Genomic DNA, 20,638 nt, shown 5'->3' with positions numbered 1-20,638 from the left:
TAGCACCCTGCAGTGCCAGAACTACACTATCAAAACCCCCATCCATGTTGCCCTTAAGTAGTCTTTTTGTCTCAAGAAGGTCCTTGATTTTCAGCATAAAGGCTAGTAAGAATGTTGTGTCTTGAAAATCTGATTGAAAAAAAGTTTAAACTGAAAAGCTTGGGGCAGGAAGTAGCTTCAGTATAGGGAGGAGTGTCAGGTTCACAGGAAACAATCTATAAATGAATGAACCAGCAAGAAAACATCTATACACAAATGCACAGTATCAACAAGCAAGATAATCTGATAGACCTAGCTCAAAGTGGCAAATTTCACGTCCTAGATCATTGAGATGAGTGAGACCTACACCTGGAATGTGGTTCTGAATAGCAGGAAGGAGAAGAAACCAGCATTTATTAAGTGCCAGGTACTAAGGGCTTTACAATATCTCATTAAGTCCTTCCAACAACCTGGGGGAAGTAGGTGCTAGTATGATCCCCATCTTACAGTTGAGGAAACAGAAGCAAACTCATTGACTTGCCCAGAGTCACACAGTAAGTATCTGAGGCCAGATTCTAACTCAAGTCTTCTTCACTGAAGACCCAGTGCTCTGCCTACTAGCTACTGTTATGGGTATACATTGTTCAAAAGAAATCCCAAAGGGGCAGCTAGGTGGCGCAGTGGATAAAGCACCGGCCATGGATTCAGGAGTACCTGAGTTCAAATCCGGCCTCAGACACTTAAAACATTTACTAGCTGTGTGACCCTGGGCAAGTCACTTAACCCCAATTGCCCTGCAAAAAAAAAAAAAAAAAAGAAATCCCACATGTAAAAGGAGGGGTGAAGTAACATTGTATATTAAGATGGTGTACTCCTGAAGGAAATCCAGGAGCCAGAGGGGGGAAGCATACAGTTCACTTAGGTAAAGATCATTAGAAGTGATTTTGTCGGATATCCAAGTATACTACAGACCACCTGGACAGAAGGGACAACTAGACGAATTTGGGAAATATCACAAACCTGGCACAAAGGTATCATGCAATTGTGAGATAGGGACTTCAATTATCTAGGCATAACTGCAGCTTTCTGCCAAAAACAGTAGCTAATGCATTCCTTACTCAAGTAATGATCATTTAATCCTTCAAAAAGTAAAAGAACTAACAAGAAGAAATTCTGTGCTGGATTTTATTCTCATCAAGTGATGAATGGGGAGGAAATGCTGAGAATCCAGCAGAATTAGGGGATGATGTAGAAATGACCCAGGCTTCCTCCTTGAGTTTGTAGTAGAGAAGAGGAAAGCTTATGTAGTCTGCCTTGCACTCTTGATTTGGTGAAAACAACCAAATGATTTGTAGGAAGATTAGTGAGGGTCCCATTGCCTGAGGAAGAGTTGCAAAAGTTTTAGAAGAATAGGCATCCAAAAAGGCTGAAGCTGGGCATGGGCTTAGATTTGTGGTAAAAGTGGGCAACTGGCAGATCCAGGCAGGTATTAAAACCAGAGCTTGGGATAGATGGAAAGACAATGATGGACAGAAGGCGTATTTTCCTCTACCAAGGAAAATGATTCTCAGAGTGAGAGCAAAAAGGGGGAACCTAGGATGGGAACACAAGTAAGGATATGCCGAACAAGTTCTCCCCAAGTTCATTGTTAGGCCCAGAAGCACACAGTATTTTGAGAAAGAATTTGAAAATGTTATTGGTGATCATTAAGGGTTTGTAGATGATGGGAGAGACACTGAGGGTGGAAATGGGCAGATATCGCCCATCTGAGATGGGGCCAAAAAAGTTATTGCAGTAGTCAGGTGAGCAGTTGTAAATGGCTAGAGGATGGGCAAAGGTGGTTCTCAAGGGAGGAAATCCAACCTGTTTCCAGCTATATGGAAAATGCTCCAGATCACTATTAGAGAAATGAAAATTAAAGCAACTCTGAAGTTCTACCTTATACCCATCAAATAGGCCAAGTTTCATTTGCTAATTAACAAAAGAAAAAAAAGATAAATGTTGGAGGAGCTTTGGGAAAAGAGGTATATTGAGGCACTGTTGGTGGAACTGTAAATTGGTTCAGCCTTTCTGGAAAGCAACTTGAAACTATGCCTGAAGTCACTAGACTGTGCTCACCCCTTGATCCAACTAGCATTGACACTATTAGACCTATAACCCCCAAAAATCAAAGAAAGAAAAAAAGGTCTGAAACATACCAAAAATAAAACAAAAAACCAACCAGCTTTTTTGGAGGGGGGGGCGGCAGGGGGGTAGGGACAAAAACCCAAACCCAAACAAACAATCCTGGAGACGTAAGGACCTATCAATTGGGTAATGAGCCAAACAAATTATGGTGGATGAATGTAATGGAATACTATCACATTGTAAAAAATGAATGGTTTCAGAGAAACCTGGAAAGACTTGTATAGCTGATACAGAGTGAAGAAGGCATACCCATTACACTAGAGCAACAGTGTGGTAAAAATGAACAATTTTGAAAGACTTAGGAGCTCTCATTGATGCGATGATCAACCATAATTCCAGAGGACCAGTGATGAAGAAGGCAACCTGCCTCCTCACACAGAAGTGGTGGACTCATGATGCACAATAAAACACACGGTTTTTTGGACATGGCCAATGTGAGCCTTGGATTCAGGAGGACCTGAGTTCAAATCTGGCCTCAGACATTTGACACTTACTAGCTGTGTGACCCTGGGCAAGTCACTTAACCCTCATTGCCCTGCAAAAAAAACAAAAACAAAACAAACAAACAAAACAAAAACAGAAGTGTGATGCTAAAGTGTTTAAAAATGTGTTGGGGTTTCTCTAGAGTTTTTTAGTGCTCAACAGAGAGGTTTTGAAATGTCCAGATCTTTGTGTATATGAATACCCATGATAGGGTGGGGAGATGGGGAGAGGGGGAGAAGAAACTAAGTATCAGGAAGGGGTGGGTGGGTATCAAAAAAGGGGTTTGAGTGCTGGTGAGAAGAACTGAATAGGACTGAGAAAGTCTGTCTTTCTTTTGAGCTATACACTTGCCAGAGAGGGCAGGATGAGTTAGGGATGAGAACTAAGTGCCAGGTATTGGAACTGACTCCCAGTTAGTCAATGAACAGGTAGTCTAGTAAAGGTTTCCTATGTTCCAAGCACTGTGCTAATAATAGTAGGTAGCATTTACCAAGCACTCTTGTTTTAGCCTTACAACAATCTTGAGAAAATTAGGTGTTCTTATTATCCTTGTTTTACAGATGGTCATTTACCTGACTCACGCAGTGAGTAAGTGTCTGGATTTGAACTCTGGGGCTCCAGGCCCACCACTCCATTCACTTTACCACCTACCTCTCTGCGCTAGCTGCTACCCTGAGAATACAAAGAAGGGCAAAAACACAGTACCTGCTCTCCGAGAGTTCACTCTATCCAGGAGAGAAAGCCAGAGTATAAGAACAATAGCCGGGAAGGGAGGATGAGTGCCAAAGACGAGGGTGGGGGGCTGAGGTGACCTTGGGCAGGTCTCTCAGCTTCCCTAGCTTCTGATGTCCTTATCTGTAAAATGGGGGGGGGGTTGTACTAGGTGTCCCTGAGGTCCCCTCAAGCTCTGAAATCTGTGACATGGTCTTAGGGTAGAAGCATGGGGTAGGGCTCAGTCCAAAGGAGAGAGGAGTTGGGAGACCCTGGCAGGAGCTCAAAATGCTGGCAATCTGACTCCAGCACTGACAATCCATTTGCTTTAGCAGCCGCAGGTGGGCTATGCAGGGAAGCCAGGAAGCCCTGGGGACACTGTGACTCTGGGGCAGCGTGTCCCTGCAATGGGTGATGGGGGCCCATGAATCACCAGTGGCTGGCACACGACTCCTCTGGGCTGGGCTGTCCTTTGAAAGTATGTACTCAGTGGCTCATAAAAATCAACTCCACACTTTGACTTCACTCTTTGAGGGCTGGCAAAATGGCAAGATTGCTGCTCTGGGCGGGTAAGTGTGTCCAGGCCTCACACCCCATTCCCCAACCCCATCTGCCCAGCAGAGAAGCCGTCTCACCGGCTCCTGCTCTGCCCTGCCAAATGAGCTGCATCTCAGGGACAATGGACAGATCATCTTAATTCTTAGGGTTAGGGTTAAGATTAGGATACGATACCTTAGAGGGATGGACTATGGGAATTGCTACTGGATAGTCTGGAAAAGCGTTGCCATGTGTGTGCAAGGCTGTGTTTCTCTGTGTGTGAGTGTACAGGAGGGGGCAGGGGGAGCTGCGTTTGTATGCGTACAGAGGGCTCCTGATGATGGGACTTTGGGCAGATCACATCATCTCAGCTTCTTCATTGGCAAAAGGGGAATAATGACATTTGCACTCCTAACCTCACCGATGTTTATATTTGTTGAGAGGCCTGGATGAGAGAACGTGCATAATTTGATTGGCATTCTTTGCAAACTTTAGAACTTTACCCAAGTGCCAATTGTTTTCTTTATTTGGTCCATATCGTCTCAGCAGCTTAAGGGGCCTTTCTGCTTACCCCTATCATGTGTGTATTTCTTTGTATTTTGAGTGTCGGTGTATTCATATAGGTATTCATTTGTGTGTGCATGCTCTTGTCTGCATTTCTGTTTGGATAGAGTACCTTAAGTTCATAGTTTTAGAGGTTTTTTTTTTTTTGGCAGGGCAATGGGGGTTAAGTGACTTGCCCAGGGTCACACAGCTAGTAAGTGTCAAGTCTCTGAGGCTGGATTTGAACTCAGGTACTCCTGAATTCAGGGCCTGTGCTTTATCCATTGCGCCACCTAGCCGCCCCCGAGTTTTAGAGTTTTAAGGGACTTCAAATGAGATTTTGTGTGTGTATGCCTGTGTGTATGTATACCTGTGTATGCATATGTATATATGTATATGTGCATTTATATTATATTTATTTTTGAAGGTTCTATGGCTATATTATAGATATATTAGGGGCAGCTAGGTGGCACAGAGTACTGAGCCTAGAGTTAGGAAGACCTGAGTTCAAATCTGGCTTCAGACACTTCCTAGCTGTGTGACCCTGGACAAGTCACTTCATCCTGTTTGCCTCAGTTTCCTCATCTGTCAAATGAGCTGGAGAAAGAAACATCAAACCACTCCAGTGTCTTTACCAAGAAAACCCCAAATGGCACCACAAAGAGTCGGCCACGACTGCAATGACTGAACCACAATAATGGATATGTTAGCTACTGTGAGAGTGATGATGATTGTTATCTAGTCCACACGAGGTAGCTAGGACCAGAGCAGGCCATGTATTCGGGAAGTATCAAAGCTGGGATTTATAACCAGGTCGTCTGCCTCCCTACCTAGCAATGGTGTGTGTGTGTGTGTGTGTGTGTGTGTGTGTGTGTGTGTGTGTGTGAGATTAATTTTCATGTTTCTCCGGTAGGTTTGACACTTCTGCTTCAGCTCCAGCTGGGTAAGGACTCAGTAGAACCCTTCCCCCCAACCCTGTTTCCCACAAGTCCCCCCAGGGCTGAGGAGTTTCACATACTGACAAACTCTCCAAACTTCTAATGTCTCTTGGGGAAGGGAGGGGAGGGTTGTACTTCCTCTTATTTTAAGGGAGAGGGTGTCCCAGCTTGGGGGGATGAGAAAACACAGAATATCAACCTCATTCCAGCATCTCATCCTGGGCACATCTGACTATGCATAAGGAATCCTGGAGAATCCAGGGTGACTGTGTCCCTCTCAGAAGGCAGAGGGCACAGTGGGAAATCAAGAGTCAGAACTGGATTTAAATCCTGGTTTTGTCCTTCATGTCCTGGCTGTGTGGACTAAGCCCTTTCACCTTTTTAGACTTAATTTCCTTAGTTGTAAAATGAGTGGTCAGACTCACTGGTCTCTACAATCTCTTCCATTTCTCAGAGAGCATGAGTCAGCCTGGTGGCTTAGCCCCCTGAGGATGTCTTTGGCCCTCTCTGAAGAGGCCAACGCTTTGTTCTTCCCCCAGTAATGCCTGCTTTCTCATGCCAGGTACAGCCTTCAAATTGGTGTGCTACTTCACGAGCTGGGCCCAGTACCGCCCAAGCCCTGCCTTTGTCTTCCCCAAGGACCTCGACCCCTATCTCTGCACCCACCTGGTGTATGCTTTTGGTTCAATGCACAACAACAGGATTACCACCAGAGAGAAGGACGATCAAAACATAATCTACCCACAGTTTAGAAAGCTCAAGGAAAGGTCAGACATTCTTTTGTTTGAGGCACCTGTGAGAGATGGGGAGAGAGGCCCATACTGAGAGTAAGGAGGTCTGAGTTCTAATCCTGGCCCTGTCACCAACTGGCAGTGTGATTGTGGGGCAAGTCACTTTCCTATAGACTTTGATTTCCTCATCTGTAAAATGAGAGGATTTGCCCCAATGATCTCTCAGGCCCCCTCTCTATTTATTTTGATTTAAAATTTTTTATTCTGAACTTAAGAAATCAAACAAGTAGCTCAGGCCCTTTTTTGGTCTCACATTCTATGATCCTACCTTGCTGTTGCTCTGAGAGATGTTGGGGAGGTGGGGTACCTGGCTGATGCAAACACCAGAACAGAGGCTGCTCTTAAAGATTAGAGATGTTCTTCATGCCTTTCTTCCTGTTCTGCCTGCTGCTTCCCTCATCCTCTCCTGCCCCCATATCCTTCCCTTCCATGGGAGAGGTTTCCTATTTATAAATACAGGTGGAGAGAGGTAAAAGCTAATTTACCATCAGGAAAGCAGCTGTCTTGCAATTGCTTGTTTTCTAAGCCTGGCCAGAGGTGAACAAAATGATTTGCAGTCAGAAGAACTGGGTCCGAGTCTTGTCACTTCTTGGTCGTATTTCTCTGGGACTCTGTGAGGGCAGATAATTGAGAGTTGCCTGTAATTCCCTCTGTCTCCTTCTTCCCTATACCAGGAACAAGGAGCTGCGTATACTACTGTCCATTGGAGGCTGGAACTTCGGCACAAACAGGTGGGAATGTTTAGTTATCACCTCTTTGGGTTGAGGAAGGATTGGGATTGGTGAGCAGGGAGGAGAGAATCAGGCGATTAGAAGCTGGTGGATGTGCAGAAGGTATGGTCAGTGAGGATTTGGCTATAATCTAGGTCCACTGAAGCTGGGGCTGGGGCTACAAGTAGGCAAATTAGACCCCTCTATGACCTTATTTATCCCAAGGGGTCTTTCCCTACAGGCTTTCTGTAGTGCCCCTTATGGATAGAATGCCTATTATTATTGTATAATAATAATAATAAAAAATAAGTAGTAGCAGCAGCAGTGATAGTAGCAGTAGCAGTAGTAGTAGCAGTAGTAGTAGTACTAGTAGTAGTACTAGTAGTAGCAGTAGTAGTAGTAGTAATAGTAGTAGTAGCAGCAGCAGCAGCAACAGTAGTAGTAATAGTAGTAGCAGCAGCAGCAGTGGTAGTAGCAGTAATAGTAATAGTAGTAGTAGTAGTGGTGGTAGTGGTGGTAGTGGTAGCAGTAGTAGTAGCAGTAGCAGTAGTAGTAGTAATAGTAGTAGTAGCAGTAGCAGCAGTAGTAGTAATAATAGTAGTAGCAGCAGCAGTGGTAGTAGCAGTAGTAGTAATAGTAGTAGTAGTAGTGGTGGTGGTGGTAGTGGTAGTGGTAGTGGTAGTAGTGGTAGTAGTAGTAGTAGCAGTAGCAGTAGTAGTAGTAATAATAGTAGTAGTAGCAGCAGTAGTAGTAGCAGCAGCAGCAGTAGTAGTAATAGTAGTAGTAGCAGCAGTAGTAGTAGCAGCAGCAGCAGCAGCAGTAGTAGTAGTAGTAGTAGTAGTAATAGTAGTAGTAGTGGTGGTGGTGGTGGTAGTGGTAGCAGTAGTAGTATCAGTAGCAGTAGTAGTAGTAATAGTAGTAATAGCAGCAGCAGTAATAGTAGTAGTAATAGTAGTAGCAGCAGCAGCAGTGGTAGTAGCAGTAGTAGTAATAGTAGTAGTAGTGGTGGTGGTAGTGGTAGCAGTAGTAGTAGCAGTAGCAGTAGTAGTAGTAATAGTAGTAGTAGCAGCAGCAGTAGTAGTAGTAATAGTAGTAGCAGCAGCAGCAGTGGTAGTAGCAGTAGTAGTAATAGTAGTAGTAGTGGTGGTGGTAGTGGTAATGGTGGTAGTGGTAGCAGTAGTAGTATCAGTAGCAGTAGTAGTAGTAATAGTAGTAGTAGCAGCAGCAGTAATAGTAGTAGTAATAGTAGTAGCAGCAGCAGCAGTGGTAGTAGCAGTAGTAGTAATAGTAGTAGTAGTGGTGGTGGTAGTGGTAGCAGTAGTAGTAGCAGTAGCAGTAGTAGTAATAGTAGTAGTAGCAGCAGCAGTAGTAGTAGTAATAGTAGTAGCAGCAGCAGCAGTGGTAGTAGCAGTAGTAGTAATAGTAGTAGTAGTGGTGGTGGTAGTGGTAATGGTGGTAGTGGTAGCAGTAGTAGTATCAGTAGCAGTAGTAGTAGTAATAGTAGTAGTAGCAGCAGTAGTAGTAGTAGCAGCAGCAGTAGTAGCAGTGGTAGTAGCTGTAGTAATAGTAGCAGTAGTAGTAATAGTAGTAGTAGTAGTAGTGGTAGTGGTGGTGGTAGTGGTAGCAGTAGCCGCAGCAGCAAGAGAGTCAGTCAGAAGCAGTGGGATCAGTAGATAGAAGTCACTCTTGGGGCCAGGAAGACTGGGGTTCAAGTCTCTTCTCTGACACATACCAGCTGTGTGAACCTGAGCACGACTCTCAACCTCTGAGCTCCCTGGGCAATTCTCTAAACCCATACATACACTGCAGAACATGTGTTGTCTGGCATTTCCCTCCTTTGAGAGTTCCCTATGAAATCCCAAGTCCATTCCATATCCCCTAAGAGAGGCAATAGACCTTGCCACCACCCTGGCATAAGCTCCTATCACTTCCTGCTTAGATGATTGCAGTAGCCTGCTGCTTCCTCTCCCTGCTTCCATGATCTCCTGACTCTAATCCATCCTTCAGTCCTTAGCTTCCTGATGAGATGGATCTTTCTTCCTTTTTTTTTTTTTTGGCGGGGCAATGGGGGTTAAGTGACTTGCCCAGGGTCACACAGCTAGTAAGTGTCAAGTGTCTGAGGCTGGATTTGAACTCAGGTCCTCCTGGATACAGGGCCGGTGCTTTATCCACTGCGCCACCTAGCTGCCCGAGACGGATCTTCCTAAAGTGAAGGTCACCCCTCTTATTCAGGAGACACCCCTGGCTCCCTAACACTGCCAGTGTCAAATAGAAAACCTCTTGACTTTCAAAACCTTTCACAAGCTGATTCCCTAATACCTTTCAAGTCTTCCCTCTCAGATCCGGTGCCGCCGGCCTCCTGACTGGTTCTTGCACAGTACACTCCATCTCCAGATTGGGCATTTTCTCTGCTTGTCCCTCGAGCCTGGAGGGCTTTTCTTCCTCACCTCTAGCTCCTGCTTTCCTTTAAGTCCCAAGCTAAAGTCCTCCTATCTGCAAGAAGCCCTTCCCATCCCTTAATGTTAGTGCCTTCCCTCTGTCGATTATCTCCAATTTATCATGTGTGTGTATGATCTATATCTCTCTATCTTATGTGTACATGGTTATTTGTATGTTGTCTCCCCCATTAGACAGTGCGGTTCTTGAGAACAGGGATGGTTTTCCTTTGTACGCTCAGCACCATGCCTGGCCCATGCTTGTCGACTTAGCGTCGTTGGAAGAGCACTATAGATGTCAGAGGGCTGTGTGAATTAGGAATTATTCCTGTTTTGTGGTGGGGAGGCAGTCTGGCATAGCGTCCTGACAAAGCTTGCCTCCGATGCTTACTACCTGCATGACTTGGAGCAAGTTACTTCACTTTCCTGGGTCTCAGTTTCCTTATCTGTAAAGAGGAGGTGGGACTAGATAACCTTTGAGAATTGCTCTAGAGCTCTGATATTGTTTTACCCATCCTCCTGGGATGGGGGCGGAGGGGGCAGAGAGGTACTCAGCTCTTTAGAAATATCTTCCCACTCAGCAATGGGGCTGGGGCTCAGGCTGCCCCAAACACTCAGGAAAACAAAACCAAAACAAATCCACTGTTTGTTTTTCAAGTTTCTAGCCTACTTTTTCCCTTGAGCCTTTGCCCACTTCAGTTGGCACTATCAGATCGGTGCTTCTCTGGAGTTCAGCCCAGGAGACCCGTGGGACCCTCAGACCTGGAGGATGGTGCCCTCCTGACGCCTTGGTCTTCCCTACAGATTCACCACGATGCTCTCCACGCCCAGGAACCGACGCACCTTCATTTTGTCAGCCATATCCTTCTTGCGGAAGCACAACTTTGATGGGCTTGACCTTTTCTTCCAGTACCCAACTTTTAGGGGCAGTCCTAAGCAGGATCGTAGCCGATTCGCCTTCTTGATCCAAGTAAAGTCACTCTCCGGGGACTAGAAGGGAGAGGGGGACTCTGGGATAGGAGTGGAGGTTCCCTGATGTGAGACTCCTAAGCCAGCAACATCTTTCCCATGCCAAGGGAGATAGGAATGGAACAGAATAAGATGCTTGAGAGAAGGGGAGTGGGAGCTTCTGGGCAAGAGTCCCTGCAGCAGGCCTGTCAGTTTTCCCTCTGTCCTCCTCACTGATGCTTTCTCCTTTTCTCCTTGTCTGTCTCCATTTACCTTTCTCTCTGATACTTTCTCCCTCACTCTTGCCTCTCTCCCCTTTTCTACTCCTCTCTCTCTCTGTCTTTCTCTCTGTCTCTCTGTCTCCATCTGTCTCTCTCTCCTCTCTCTGTCTCTGTCTCTCTCTTCTTTTGCCTCTCTTCTCCCCATCTGCCCCCTTCTCTCTACCTGCTTCCTTTCCCTCACCTCTCTTTCCCTTCCTCTCTCTGCCTGCCTATCTCTGTGTCACCTCTCTTTAGGAACTCAAGGTTTTTTTCCAAAAAGAAGCCCACATCACTAAGAAAAGAAGGCTGCTGGTCACTGCAGCTGTGTCTGGTAATTACAACATTGTCAGATTTGCCTACGATGTATCAACCATTGCAAGGTGAGGAGTATTGGTGTGTGGGAAGGGAGGGTTGTTGCCTGAACCCAGACAAGTAGAGAAGCTTCGTGTGTGTGTGTGTGTGTGTGTGTGTGTGTGTGTGTGTAGAGTTTATCAACTCCATAGCCAAGGTTTTCCTAGTGTAGTGAGAAGACGTCGTAATCACCAGCACAATCCAAAAGTCTTGGGCTGGATCCTATGCAAAAAAACACCTTGATTCTTGCTTTCTGGCAGCCCAGAATCCAAGATGTGCACTCTGGCACAAGTGGATGATGGGCCAAAAATGTAAAATAAAAATAAAGCACTGGGTGGTTAGACTGGTGACCCAACAAGAGGAATGTGTGTCCATGGGAGAGATATGGGAGCTCCTCAGCCAGGCAGCCATTAGTCCAGGAGGACTTGGGGGGGGGGAAGAATTTTAAGGCTGTTGGAATGATGGGGAGGAAGAGTATGGCAAAGAGTCAGGCCCATAGCATGGATTGGGAGAAAGCAGCAAAGGCAGAAAGCAAAGGAACAACTTTGGGATAAACCATTTGGCCTTTTTTGGAATGGGAATTGCCTGTCTCAATCTTCATGTTATTACATAACTTTCCTTTCCAGCTTTCTGGACTATATCAGTGTCTTGACTTTTGACTTCCATGGAAGTTGGGATGCAGTCACTGGGCACAACAGCCCCCTGTATGGAGAGAAACGGGGAAGGAATGAAATAGACTACTTAAATTGTGTAAGAAGGTGGACGCGGGCTGGTTCCCACGCCTGTGAGGAGGAGAACTGCTGGGGCTCCCCACTAACAGAGAGTGGGTGTGAATCTCTTCTCATCTCTGCAGGAGTTTGCCATGACACTCTGGGAGAAGAAGGGAGTTCCCCTCGAGAAGCTTATCATGGGGTTTCCTACCTATGGACGTACCTTTGACATCCTGAAGTCCAACAAGGGAGTAGGGGCCCCTGCTTTTGGGCCAGCCTCCGCTGGGAATTACACCCAGGAATCTGGGTTTTGGGCTTACTATGAGGTGATTGGGATAGACCTTCCACCGAGGGCAAGGAAAAACGTTTGGGAGAGTCCTGAGTGCCAGGCCTTTCTGTTTAGCCGTGTGTGTGTGTGTGTGTGTGTGTGTGTGTGTGTGTGTGTGTGTGTGTGTGTGTATCTACCTGGAGAAAGCAGTTCAGATGGCAGAGGTCTGAGACTTTGGCAATGCTGGAGAGAATTTCAACGTGTGAGTGTTGGGAAGGATGTATTCTGCTCTGTACTCAGTGGGATGAGGGGAGGAAACAAAAACAAGTGCTTCTAAATCCACCCTTAACTCACAGATGACCAAAGAGGAGACTTTGTAAACCTTAAAGTGCTCTATAAATGGGAGCTATGCTTATCTCTATTGGCTGAGCACTCTACCTGGTTAATCTCTGCCTTCTGGGGAGAATGGATAGTCCTAGAGTCCTCCCCTCTTTTTTCTCCTCATCACCCCAACACATATAACCTTACTCAGCCCTTGGTGAGTTTCCTTCTCTCCACCACACTCACCCTATACACATGAAGTCAGTCTTCACCCCTTGGAGAGGTGGGTGGCTCCGTAGGCCTTCCCTCCCTCCGAAGTCGTCACCTCTGCGCATGTCCCTCATTCACACACCTTACTCTAATTTGTACTTTGCTGGCAGATCTGTCCCTTCCTCAAGGAGGCCACGAAAAAATGGATTAAGCACCAAAGTGTCCCCTATGCCTACAAGAAGAACACTTGGGTTGCCTACGATGATGTCCTCAGCTTTGCTTACAAAGTAAGGACCTGAATCTTCCTTTCTCTCAAGGCTCCATGAGGCTCCATTTCTTGGTGACACATAACTGGGCCCAATGTGTTCTGTATTCCCATTTCCCCTTAGTATTCAATTTTAAGAGGGGCAGCTAGGTGGTGCAGTGGATAGAACACCAGCCCTGGAGTCAGGAGTACCTGAGTTCAAATCCGGCCTCAGACGCTTGACACTTACTAGCTGTGTGACCCTGGGCAAGTCACTTAACCCCAATTGCCTCACAAAAAAAAGAGTGGTGTGTGTGTGTGTGTGTGTGTGTGTGTGTGTGTGTGTGTGTGTGTGTGTGTTGGACTGTTAACAGTTTTGGGAAGTAGGCAGTTGCTTTGGTCTTAGGATTTGGTGGAGGTGTACCAGGGAAGCCCCTGCTCTCACCTTTTGATGTAATACCAATGTCTAACCTTTTGTCCTCCCCTCAATTCAAGTTTCATTCTTTTGGGTTAAGATGTTGCTCCCCAGCAAAAGGCATGGTGTCATAGCACAGAAGACCATTATTAGTCCTGGGCACATTAGCATGAATTGGTGGATCTGATCCTTTCCCAAAGTTAGATAGGTGGAAGAGCAGGTTTGACCGGAGAGAGGGAAGAGAGAAAGAGGTTGGTAGGTAGGGCACCGACTGGCTGGGGAGCCCTGGCAGCTGGGAGGCTGCTTGAGAACTCTGGCTCCCCAAAAGGACATGAAAGAGAGGCTTTTTAGGCTTTTTGCCTTCACAGGAGCCTGGCCTTAGGTGAAGAATATTCTAAGAACAAGGATTGTCTCCTTTCTCTAGCTTCAAGGAAGATTTTTGCACTGTGGCCAACCATCCAGTGCTCTCTGCCGAGTGGCATGACTGGTGGGCTGGCAGCATGACAAGCAGAACAGTAGGAGACCCTTTCTTTCTTTCTTTCTTTCTTTCTTTCTTTCTTTCTTTCTTTCTTTCTTTCTTTCTTTCTTTCTTTCTTTCTTTCTTTTTTGGCAGGGCAATGAGGGTTAAGTGACTTGCCCAGGGTCACACAGCTAGTAAGTGTCAAGTGTCTGAGATCGGATTTGAACTCAGGTCCTCCTGAATCCAGGGCCGGTGCTTTATCCACTGTGCCACCTAGCTGCCCCGAGACTCTTTCTTTAGTGATGTGCCAAAGGCATCCATGCCATAGGCTGGCCAGCTCCAAATTTGATGACTCGGTCTTTGATCCTCTTATGCCTTTCCACTTAATCTTCCTCTAGTCTCCAGCCTCGTCTTCTGTCTTCCATCTTGGCCCAAATACATCATCTTTCTCTGTGATAAAGGGAAGTGAATTGTGGTGATTGGAGCTAAGCAGCCAGAGGGTTGAGAGCAAAGTCTAAGGGGGAGGCATGCCAATGGAGTGTTCCAGAGAATACCGGTGTGCCTGGAGCAGAAGACTGGTGTAGGGGAGTTAGATTTGAAGTGAAGGTTGAGGCTATGTTATGGAGGGTTTAAATGCCAAGCTTCAGCATTTCAGCTTCATGCTCCAGGCAGTGGGGAAATCATTAAAGGTTTTTGAGCACCTGCTCTCCTACTCATCTAACACAGGGAGAGGATCACATCTGCTCATTCATGCTAAGGTATCTAATTACTAACGATTAAAACACGTACGTGCCCCAAATCTGGCAGTCCCCCTTAAAGCCTATGCCGGTCCCCCATCACATTGTATAGATCCGATATTATCAAAAGCTATGCCAGCAGAGTTTGAGCCGGGATCCCGAGGACACACGCGCCCCGGGTCAATGGCATGCCACAGTGAGGCACTGGAATGGGTATTGTAAAGGACTGCCGATTCACCTTCCTAAAACATCCCTTTGCACACCCTTTCCCCTTGCTGCTGACAATAATCATAGCAAGTATTTAGACAGAACTTTTTGTTTTTGTTTTTGTTTTCCAGGGCAATGAGGGTTAAGTGACTTGCTTAGGGTCACACAGCTAGTGTCAAGTGTCTGAACTGGATTTGAACTCAGGTCCTCCTTAATCCAAGGCCAGTGCTTTATCCATTGTGCCACCTAGCTGCTCCTTAGACAGACTTTGAAGGTCTGCAAAGTACTTTACACATTACATCTTATTTAGTCGTCATAAGTACCCCATATGTTAGATGCTATTATTGTTCCCATATTACAGATGAGAAAATTGAGGCAGAGAGAAGTTAAGTGACTTGTGCAGAGTCTCACAGCTGTGATGTATTTGAACTCAGGTCTTCCTGATTCTAGGTCCAACACTTTATCCATTGTGCCACCTAGCTTATTCTTGTCTTTAGGATCAAGTCTAAACTCTTAAGCTTTGATAGTTTCTATGAAGCTGGAAAGGCTTAGAATAGAATCCTGTCAACAGACTGAATCTGCTGTCTGAGGACCAACCCAAGTAACTACACATAGGCCTCTCACTGGCAGGTGGGATCCTAGGTCATGTGTGTTTCATGGCTACCCATGAAATGAAGAAAAATACAAGATGGCCCTCAGTCCCATGAATTTCCTCCTTCTCCTTCTTCTTGTCTTCATCTTCATCATCTTCGTCTTCACCGTCTTCTCCTCCTTCTTCTCCTCCTCATTCTCTTCTTCCTTCTCCTCTTTCTTCTTCTTCTTCTTCCTCTTCTTCCTCTTTCTCCTTCTCTTCCTTCCTAAGAATTATGTAGGGATTTATCTTTAGGTGCTATACATACACACATACACACACACACACATATGAGACCTTTGACTAATGACAAGATCCCTCTGCCCTGTATTGTTTATTTTTTTACAAAAAAAATGATTTGGTACAGCAAAACACAGCCGTAGAGATTCTCAGTCAACAAAAAGTCCCTTGTGGCTGTGATAGGATCAAAAGAACCCTTAATTAATGCAACCACAAAGCTAGAATTCAGTTCAATGACCACCTTCTTCTTCTTTTTCTTCTATTAATACTAAGTGAAGCATAAATTGAGTCAGTGTAAGCCTGCCCAAAGTGTTTGCCACTATCATCAATAAATCAATCAACCAGCGTTTGTTAAATGCCTACTATGTGCCAATCGCTGTGCTAGGTTCTAGGGATCCAAATCAAAGGAATGAAATGATCTTCATGGAAGATGTTTTACCTAAGGTCCAAACAGAAGAGGACTTTTCTCTAGATGGTGACATATGATGTACTCCAGATGTTCCCATCTGTGGACAATATTGTTTTGATTGCATCAAGCCCCAGGAAATTATAAGCTGTCTCCATCAGGATTTATACTCCAATGCAACCAGCCTAATTATTTATTCAGGATTAACTAGCGGAAAATGCACTATGACACGTAGTTTGGTTGGCTTTTCCATCAGTTCACCCATTAATACTTATCTCTGGGATGGGCTATGCAGATGAACAGCGACCTGGTTCAGGAATGACCAACAACAAAAAAGATGAATTTGGACATTGACATAGTATAATTTAGTAACAACCAGCTTCTCCCTATTGCAAAGATCGAAATCTTTTGAGGGAGGAGAGGAGGTTTTCCAAATTAGTTGACAAGAAGAAGAATGTTCCTATTAAAAGGAGGGAGGTAGAGATGTGAAGCTTGCTTTCAGATGTATTGAGTCTGAGGTGAGGCATTCAGGTGAAGATGTCTAGGAGGCACTTGTAGGTAGAAGATTGAAGCCCAGGAGAGAGTTGAGCACAGATGATGATTTGGGAGTCATCCCCATGGAGGTCATAGCTGGAGCTATGAAGAGAGGGAGAAAGCGTCAAGTGAGAAGACCAAAGGGTTTTGGAGTATGTCCGCTTCTCAGAAACAAAAGTTTCCTAGTGTTAGAAGAGATCTTGGTGATCACAGGATCATAAAACTATTGGTAGAGAGTTGGACCAGACCCCAGGGGCCATCTAGTTCAACCCTCTCATTGTACAAAGCAGGGAATTGATACCTATAGAAGCTGAGTGACTTACCCAAGATAACACAAATAGTAATTGGCAGAACTAGGATTGAAACCCAGTTTGAGTCCAAATCCAGTGGGGTTTTTCCCCCTACTGTGTCATTCTGTACCAAATTAACTCACCAACCAGGAAAGTAAAGGCCAGAGAGGTTAATTTGTCCAAGTCATATCACTAACTAATTCTAGGATTAAGAAAAGAACTTGTGGGGGCGGCTAGGTGGCACAGTGGATAAAGCACCGGCCCTGGATTCAGGAGGACCTGAGTTCAAATCTGGCCTCAGACACTTGACACTTACTAGCTGTGTGACCCTGGGCAAGTCACTTAACCCCCATTGCCCTGCCAAAACAAAACAAAAAAGAAAAGAACTTGGTCAGGTTTTCTGACTTTAGTCTGATATTTTATTTTGAATTGGATCTGTGATTTCATTGGTGTAAGAAGTTCCCATTGAGGAACTCTCTCTACCAAAAAGTAGAGGCACCCTCACATCTTAGAGAATTATGTGATTTATTCAGGGTCACAAACCAATATGTGGGTCACAGGTGGAACTCGAACTCAAGTCTTCCCTAGTTAGAGGGCAGCTCTCTATCTGTTACTATGTTGTCTCTCACTGTACTTAAGAAAAATACATGGAGCCAGTGAGGGACACAGTGAAGAGACAGCTGTGTGAGTGTGTCCGTGTGTTTAGAATCCTTTATAAAGTAATTCTTGGAAGACTAAGAAGGGAAAGGATATGTTAACTTGTCCTTGCCCCACGGTAGTGGAAGAGGAATGGTTTTTGTAAGTTCTAAACTTGCCTTCAAGGTCATAGTCACTCTTCCACCTTGCTACAAGGGAGGAAGTAGGCTCTCTAGCTGCTCTCTTGGTGTTCTAATGGGTTGATTGTCTCCCAAAGGTCAGAACTGCGTCTCCCTCTTACTTACTCTCCTTTTCCTACTGCACCTAAGCTGGATGGTGCTCAGAACAGTAAGCCAGCTAACAGTCACTTACTTTCACAGGCGGAGTTCATAATAGAGAAAAAGTATGGAGGAGCCATGGTGTGGTCCTTGGATCTGGATGACTTCAGGGGCTCCTTTTGTGGGCAGGGTCCCTTTCCCCTCGTGAACAGATTAAAGAAACTCCTGTCTGATGGCAGTAAGTAAAATGTCATATAGCAGCAAAAAGAACTTGTGACAAGGTGGGCCCTTTCTGTTCAGGAACCCCAGACCTGTTGACCTGAGTCTTGGAGGAGACACACAATGAGACCTGTGTTTGCTCTTTTATCTTTGGCTGGGGGGTAGAGGAGGGACTGGAGTTGGAAAATGGTGATGAAGCTGGAAAAAAAGCTTAGAGATCATCCGAGTTCAATCACCTCATTTTATAGAGGAGGAGGCTGAGGTTCAGAGGGGTCAAACACTTGACTAAATTTGTATGGTCAGTGAGAGGGCTGGGACCAGAATCCAGGGCTCTCAGGCTCTGGCTTTTTCCACTCTGACATGAGGCCTTATTTGTCCAGTGCCCTGTCCGGCATGAGGACTCAGGAGGTATCTATTCTGGGCTTTGTGGTTTCTCCTTTAGAATACTTTGAGCAAGGGCCCAATTCACTCATGAGGACAGAAGGAACCTTGTTGAGTATGTGGTCCATAGCTATGAGTTAAGTCCAGAGGATCGCCGTTCAGGTGGACAGCATTTAAAGAGGGATGGATGATGCTTTCTGAGTCACTCATAGCTCAATTAGAAGTTTTTAAATGCCCTCAAGTGGGAGGATAAGGCCTGGCAATGGGAAGGCTGAGAGATACAATCCCAGGTAGGCTTGGTGAAAGCTTCAGGAAGGGGGGGGGCAGTCAGAAATGGGAATTTGACCAACTCTTTATGCTCTCATTCTAGGACCCAACTCAACTTCTTCACCTATTGTGACCTTCCAGACTCCTACTGATGTTTCTACTTGGACCCCTAGAGAGAATAGTTCTCCAGAACAAAAAAGGCTGACAGCCATTAAAGTTACTTTGGAGGAGACACCAACTCCCTCCTTTGGTCCCACCATTCAGGACATACTCGGGCTGAACTTTGATTCCCAGTTGCCGACGACGACCTCATCGGCTCCTGGAAATATGACTGTTCCACCTGTCAGTAGCAGCCCTCCCCAGGCTGCCCCTATGTGGAAAGCGACTACCCAGGATCCTGGTAACCTGACCACTCTCCAAGTTGATGAGAGCAGTCGCCCTGTCGACTTCATTGTCCCTTCCTACAGTTTTCCTACCTTTGAACCATTACCCCAAACTACAAACCAGAATAGCTCTCCATAAATGAAGACGAGGAAGCCTTGGTACCTGGAAAGATAAAGAAAAACCCTGGGCCTGGTTGGAGCTACATGTGTCTGACAAATCTTACTTGTTAGAGCAGGGATATAAAAAACCTGAGCTCATCCTTTTTTCTTTTTTTAATTAATAAAGCATATAACGTAAGAATCCCCTCTTTGTCTCCGTATCATCACACATAATAACAGCAATAGTTATATAGTGCCGTTGTGAGGGACATTTTACAAAAGGGTAAACTGAGGCAATTCTTTAAGCAAGATAACATTTATTTTTTATTTTTTTTTCAGGGCAATGAGAGTTAAGTGACTTGCCCAGGGTCACACAGCTTGTAAGTGTCAAGTGTCTGAGGCTGGATTTGAACTCAGGTCCTCCTGAATTCAAGGCCGGTGCCACCTTGCTGCCCCCAAGATAACATTTATTAACAGGACTGTGTGGCTTGTCCATAAAGGGGTCAATGACGTGCCTTCATTTATGCCAAAGGACAGTTTCCCTTTTATAGGTTTTGGGGAGTATGGAACAAAGGACAGAACAGGAAGGTGACATTTTGAAAGTGGGAATAACATCATTGATTACAAAGCCAAGGTGCAGGGAGGAACATGATTGGTCAGAAGTCTAACAGTGGAGGCTAGCAACCACCCTTTCCTCCTCTCCTGAGACTAAGAAGCGCTCCATATTCGAGTGCAGCCACAAGGTTTAGAGATAACAGACCGCACCTTTTTGGGTAACAACCAGACTTCCTTGAAGGACCGCTTGGTGGGGTAAAGAGACTAGGCCTGACTCCCTTGGGTTCCCTTGTGCCCTCCAAAGCCGGTGAAATTCCTTGAGGCAAGACTAGATCAGTAATTAGGACGAGAGCTGGAGTTTTAAATGTAATCCATCACAGGCCGGCTAAATCCCTCAATTAAGTTCAGAGACAAAGAGCAATTACAGGACAAAATCAAATTACTTATAAATTGGATCAATAAGAAAATGATAAAGAATCAACCTTAATCTTCTTATTCCCCCCTTTGATTGCTTATCTATATATACATATCTGTTCACTTATCTATATATAGAGATATGTACATATCCATATGTACACATATATGGTCACATCTATAGCTAATCCTATAAGATTTTTAACATAATCATTATTAAGATTAGGGTGCACTAACACGAATTTCTCCAGTGGAAGTTCAAATCTGACTTTAACACAATAACTAATGCAAAGTTGAAAAAGAATAACAAGGTTGATTAATCAAAACATAAACCGCAGTAGTAATACCCAAAGGTATGGACTGAATTCAGAGAGGAGATTAAGATGTCAAACAGGTGCTCAAGACAACTAAAAAAAATCTTAGTAAACATAAGTACAGTGAAACAAAAGCCAAAGTAATACAATAATGAGCTAACACCAAATCTCCTAGTGTCCCAGTAACCCACTCCCAATGTCCATTTTATCAGCATGTTTCAAGTTGGATCCTACATGTCCCACACAGTCATCTGTTCCCTGGTGGAACATCTTTTCTTGGGCACTCTAGAATAAATTGTGTCCCCTGAAGGGGCTCCTCATAAGTACAGTTGTTTATCTGGTTCCACATCACTTGTAGATTCTTAGAAGTTCTTGCTACAGTTTTGTTTTGTTTTGTTTTTAACTTGCCCAGGGTCACACAGCTAGTAACTGTCAAGTGTCTGAGGCTGGATTTGAACTCAGGCCCTCCTGAATCCAGGGCCGGTGCTTTATCCACTGTACCATCTAGCTGCCCCCAATTACAGTCTTTTATAAAACATCTCAATA

At 45.1% G+C, this 20,638-nt stretch overlaps 1 protein-coding gene across 1 annotated transcript; it reads left to right on the top strand.

The window, feature by feature from the left end:
• Positions 1-3,904: 3,904 nt before the first annotated feature.
• On the top strand, positions 3,905-18,849 carry LOC122755214 (oviduct-specific glycoprotein-like). Its single transcript, XM_044003539.1, has 11 exons — positions 3,905-3,929; positions 5,354-5,383; positions 5,941-6,145; positions 6,844-6,900; positions 10,119-10,284; positions 10,778-10,902; positions 11,500-11,623; positions 11,727-11,909; positions 12,553-12,669; positions 17,563-17,698; positions 18,431-18,849. Exons 1-11 carry the CDS (start codon positions 3,905-3,907, stop codon positions 18,847-18,849), a joined length of 1,587 nt encoding a protein of 528 aa, XP_043859474.1.
• Positions 18,850-20,638: the final 1,789 nt, after the last annotated feature.

The sequence above is a fragment of the Dromiciops gliroides genome, chromosome 4 (genome assembly GCF_019393635.1).
Source record: "Dromiciops gliroides isolate mDroGli1 chromosome 4, mDroGli1.pri, whole genome shotgun sequence".
Lineage (NCBI taxonomy): Eukaryota > Metazoa > Chordata > Mammalia > Microbiotheria > Microbiotheriidae > Dromiciops > Dromiciops gliroides.
Note: the sequence above shows the minus strand (reverse complement) of the source record. Positions and strands in the feature narration are given on the sequence as shown.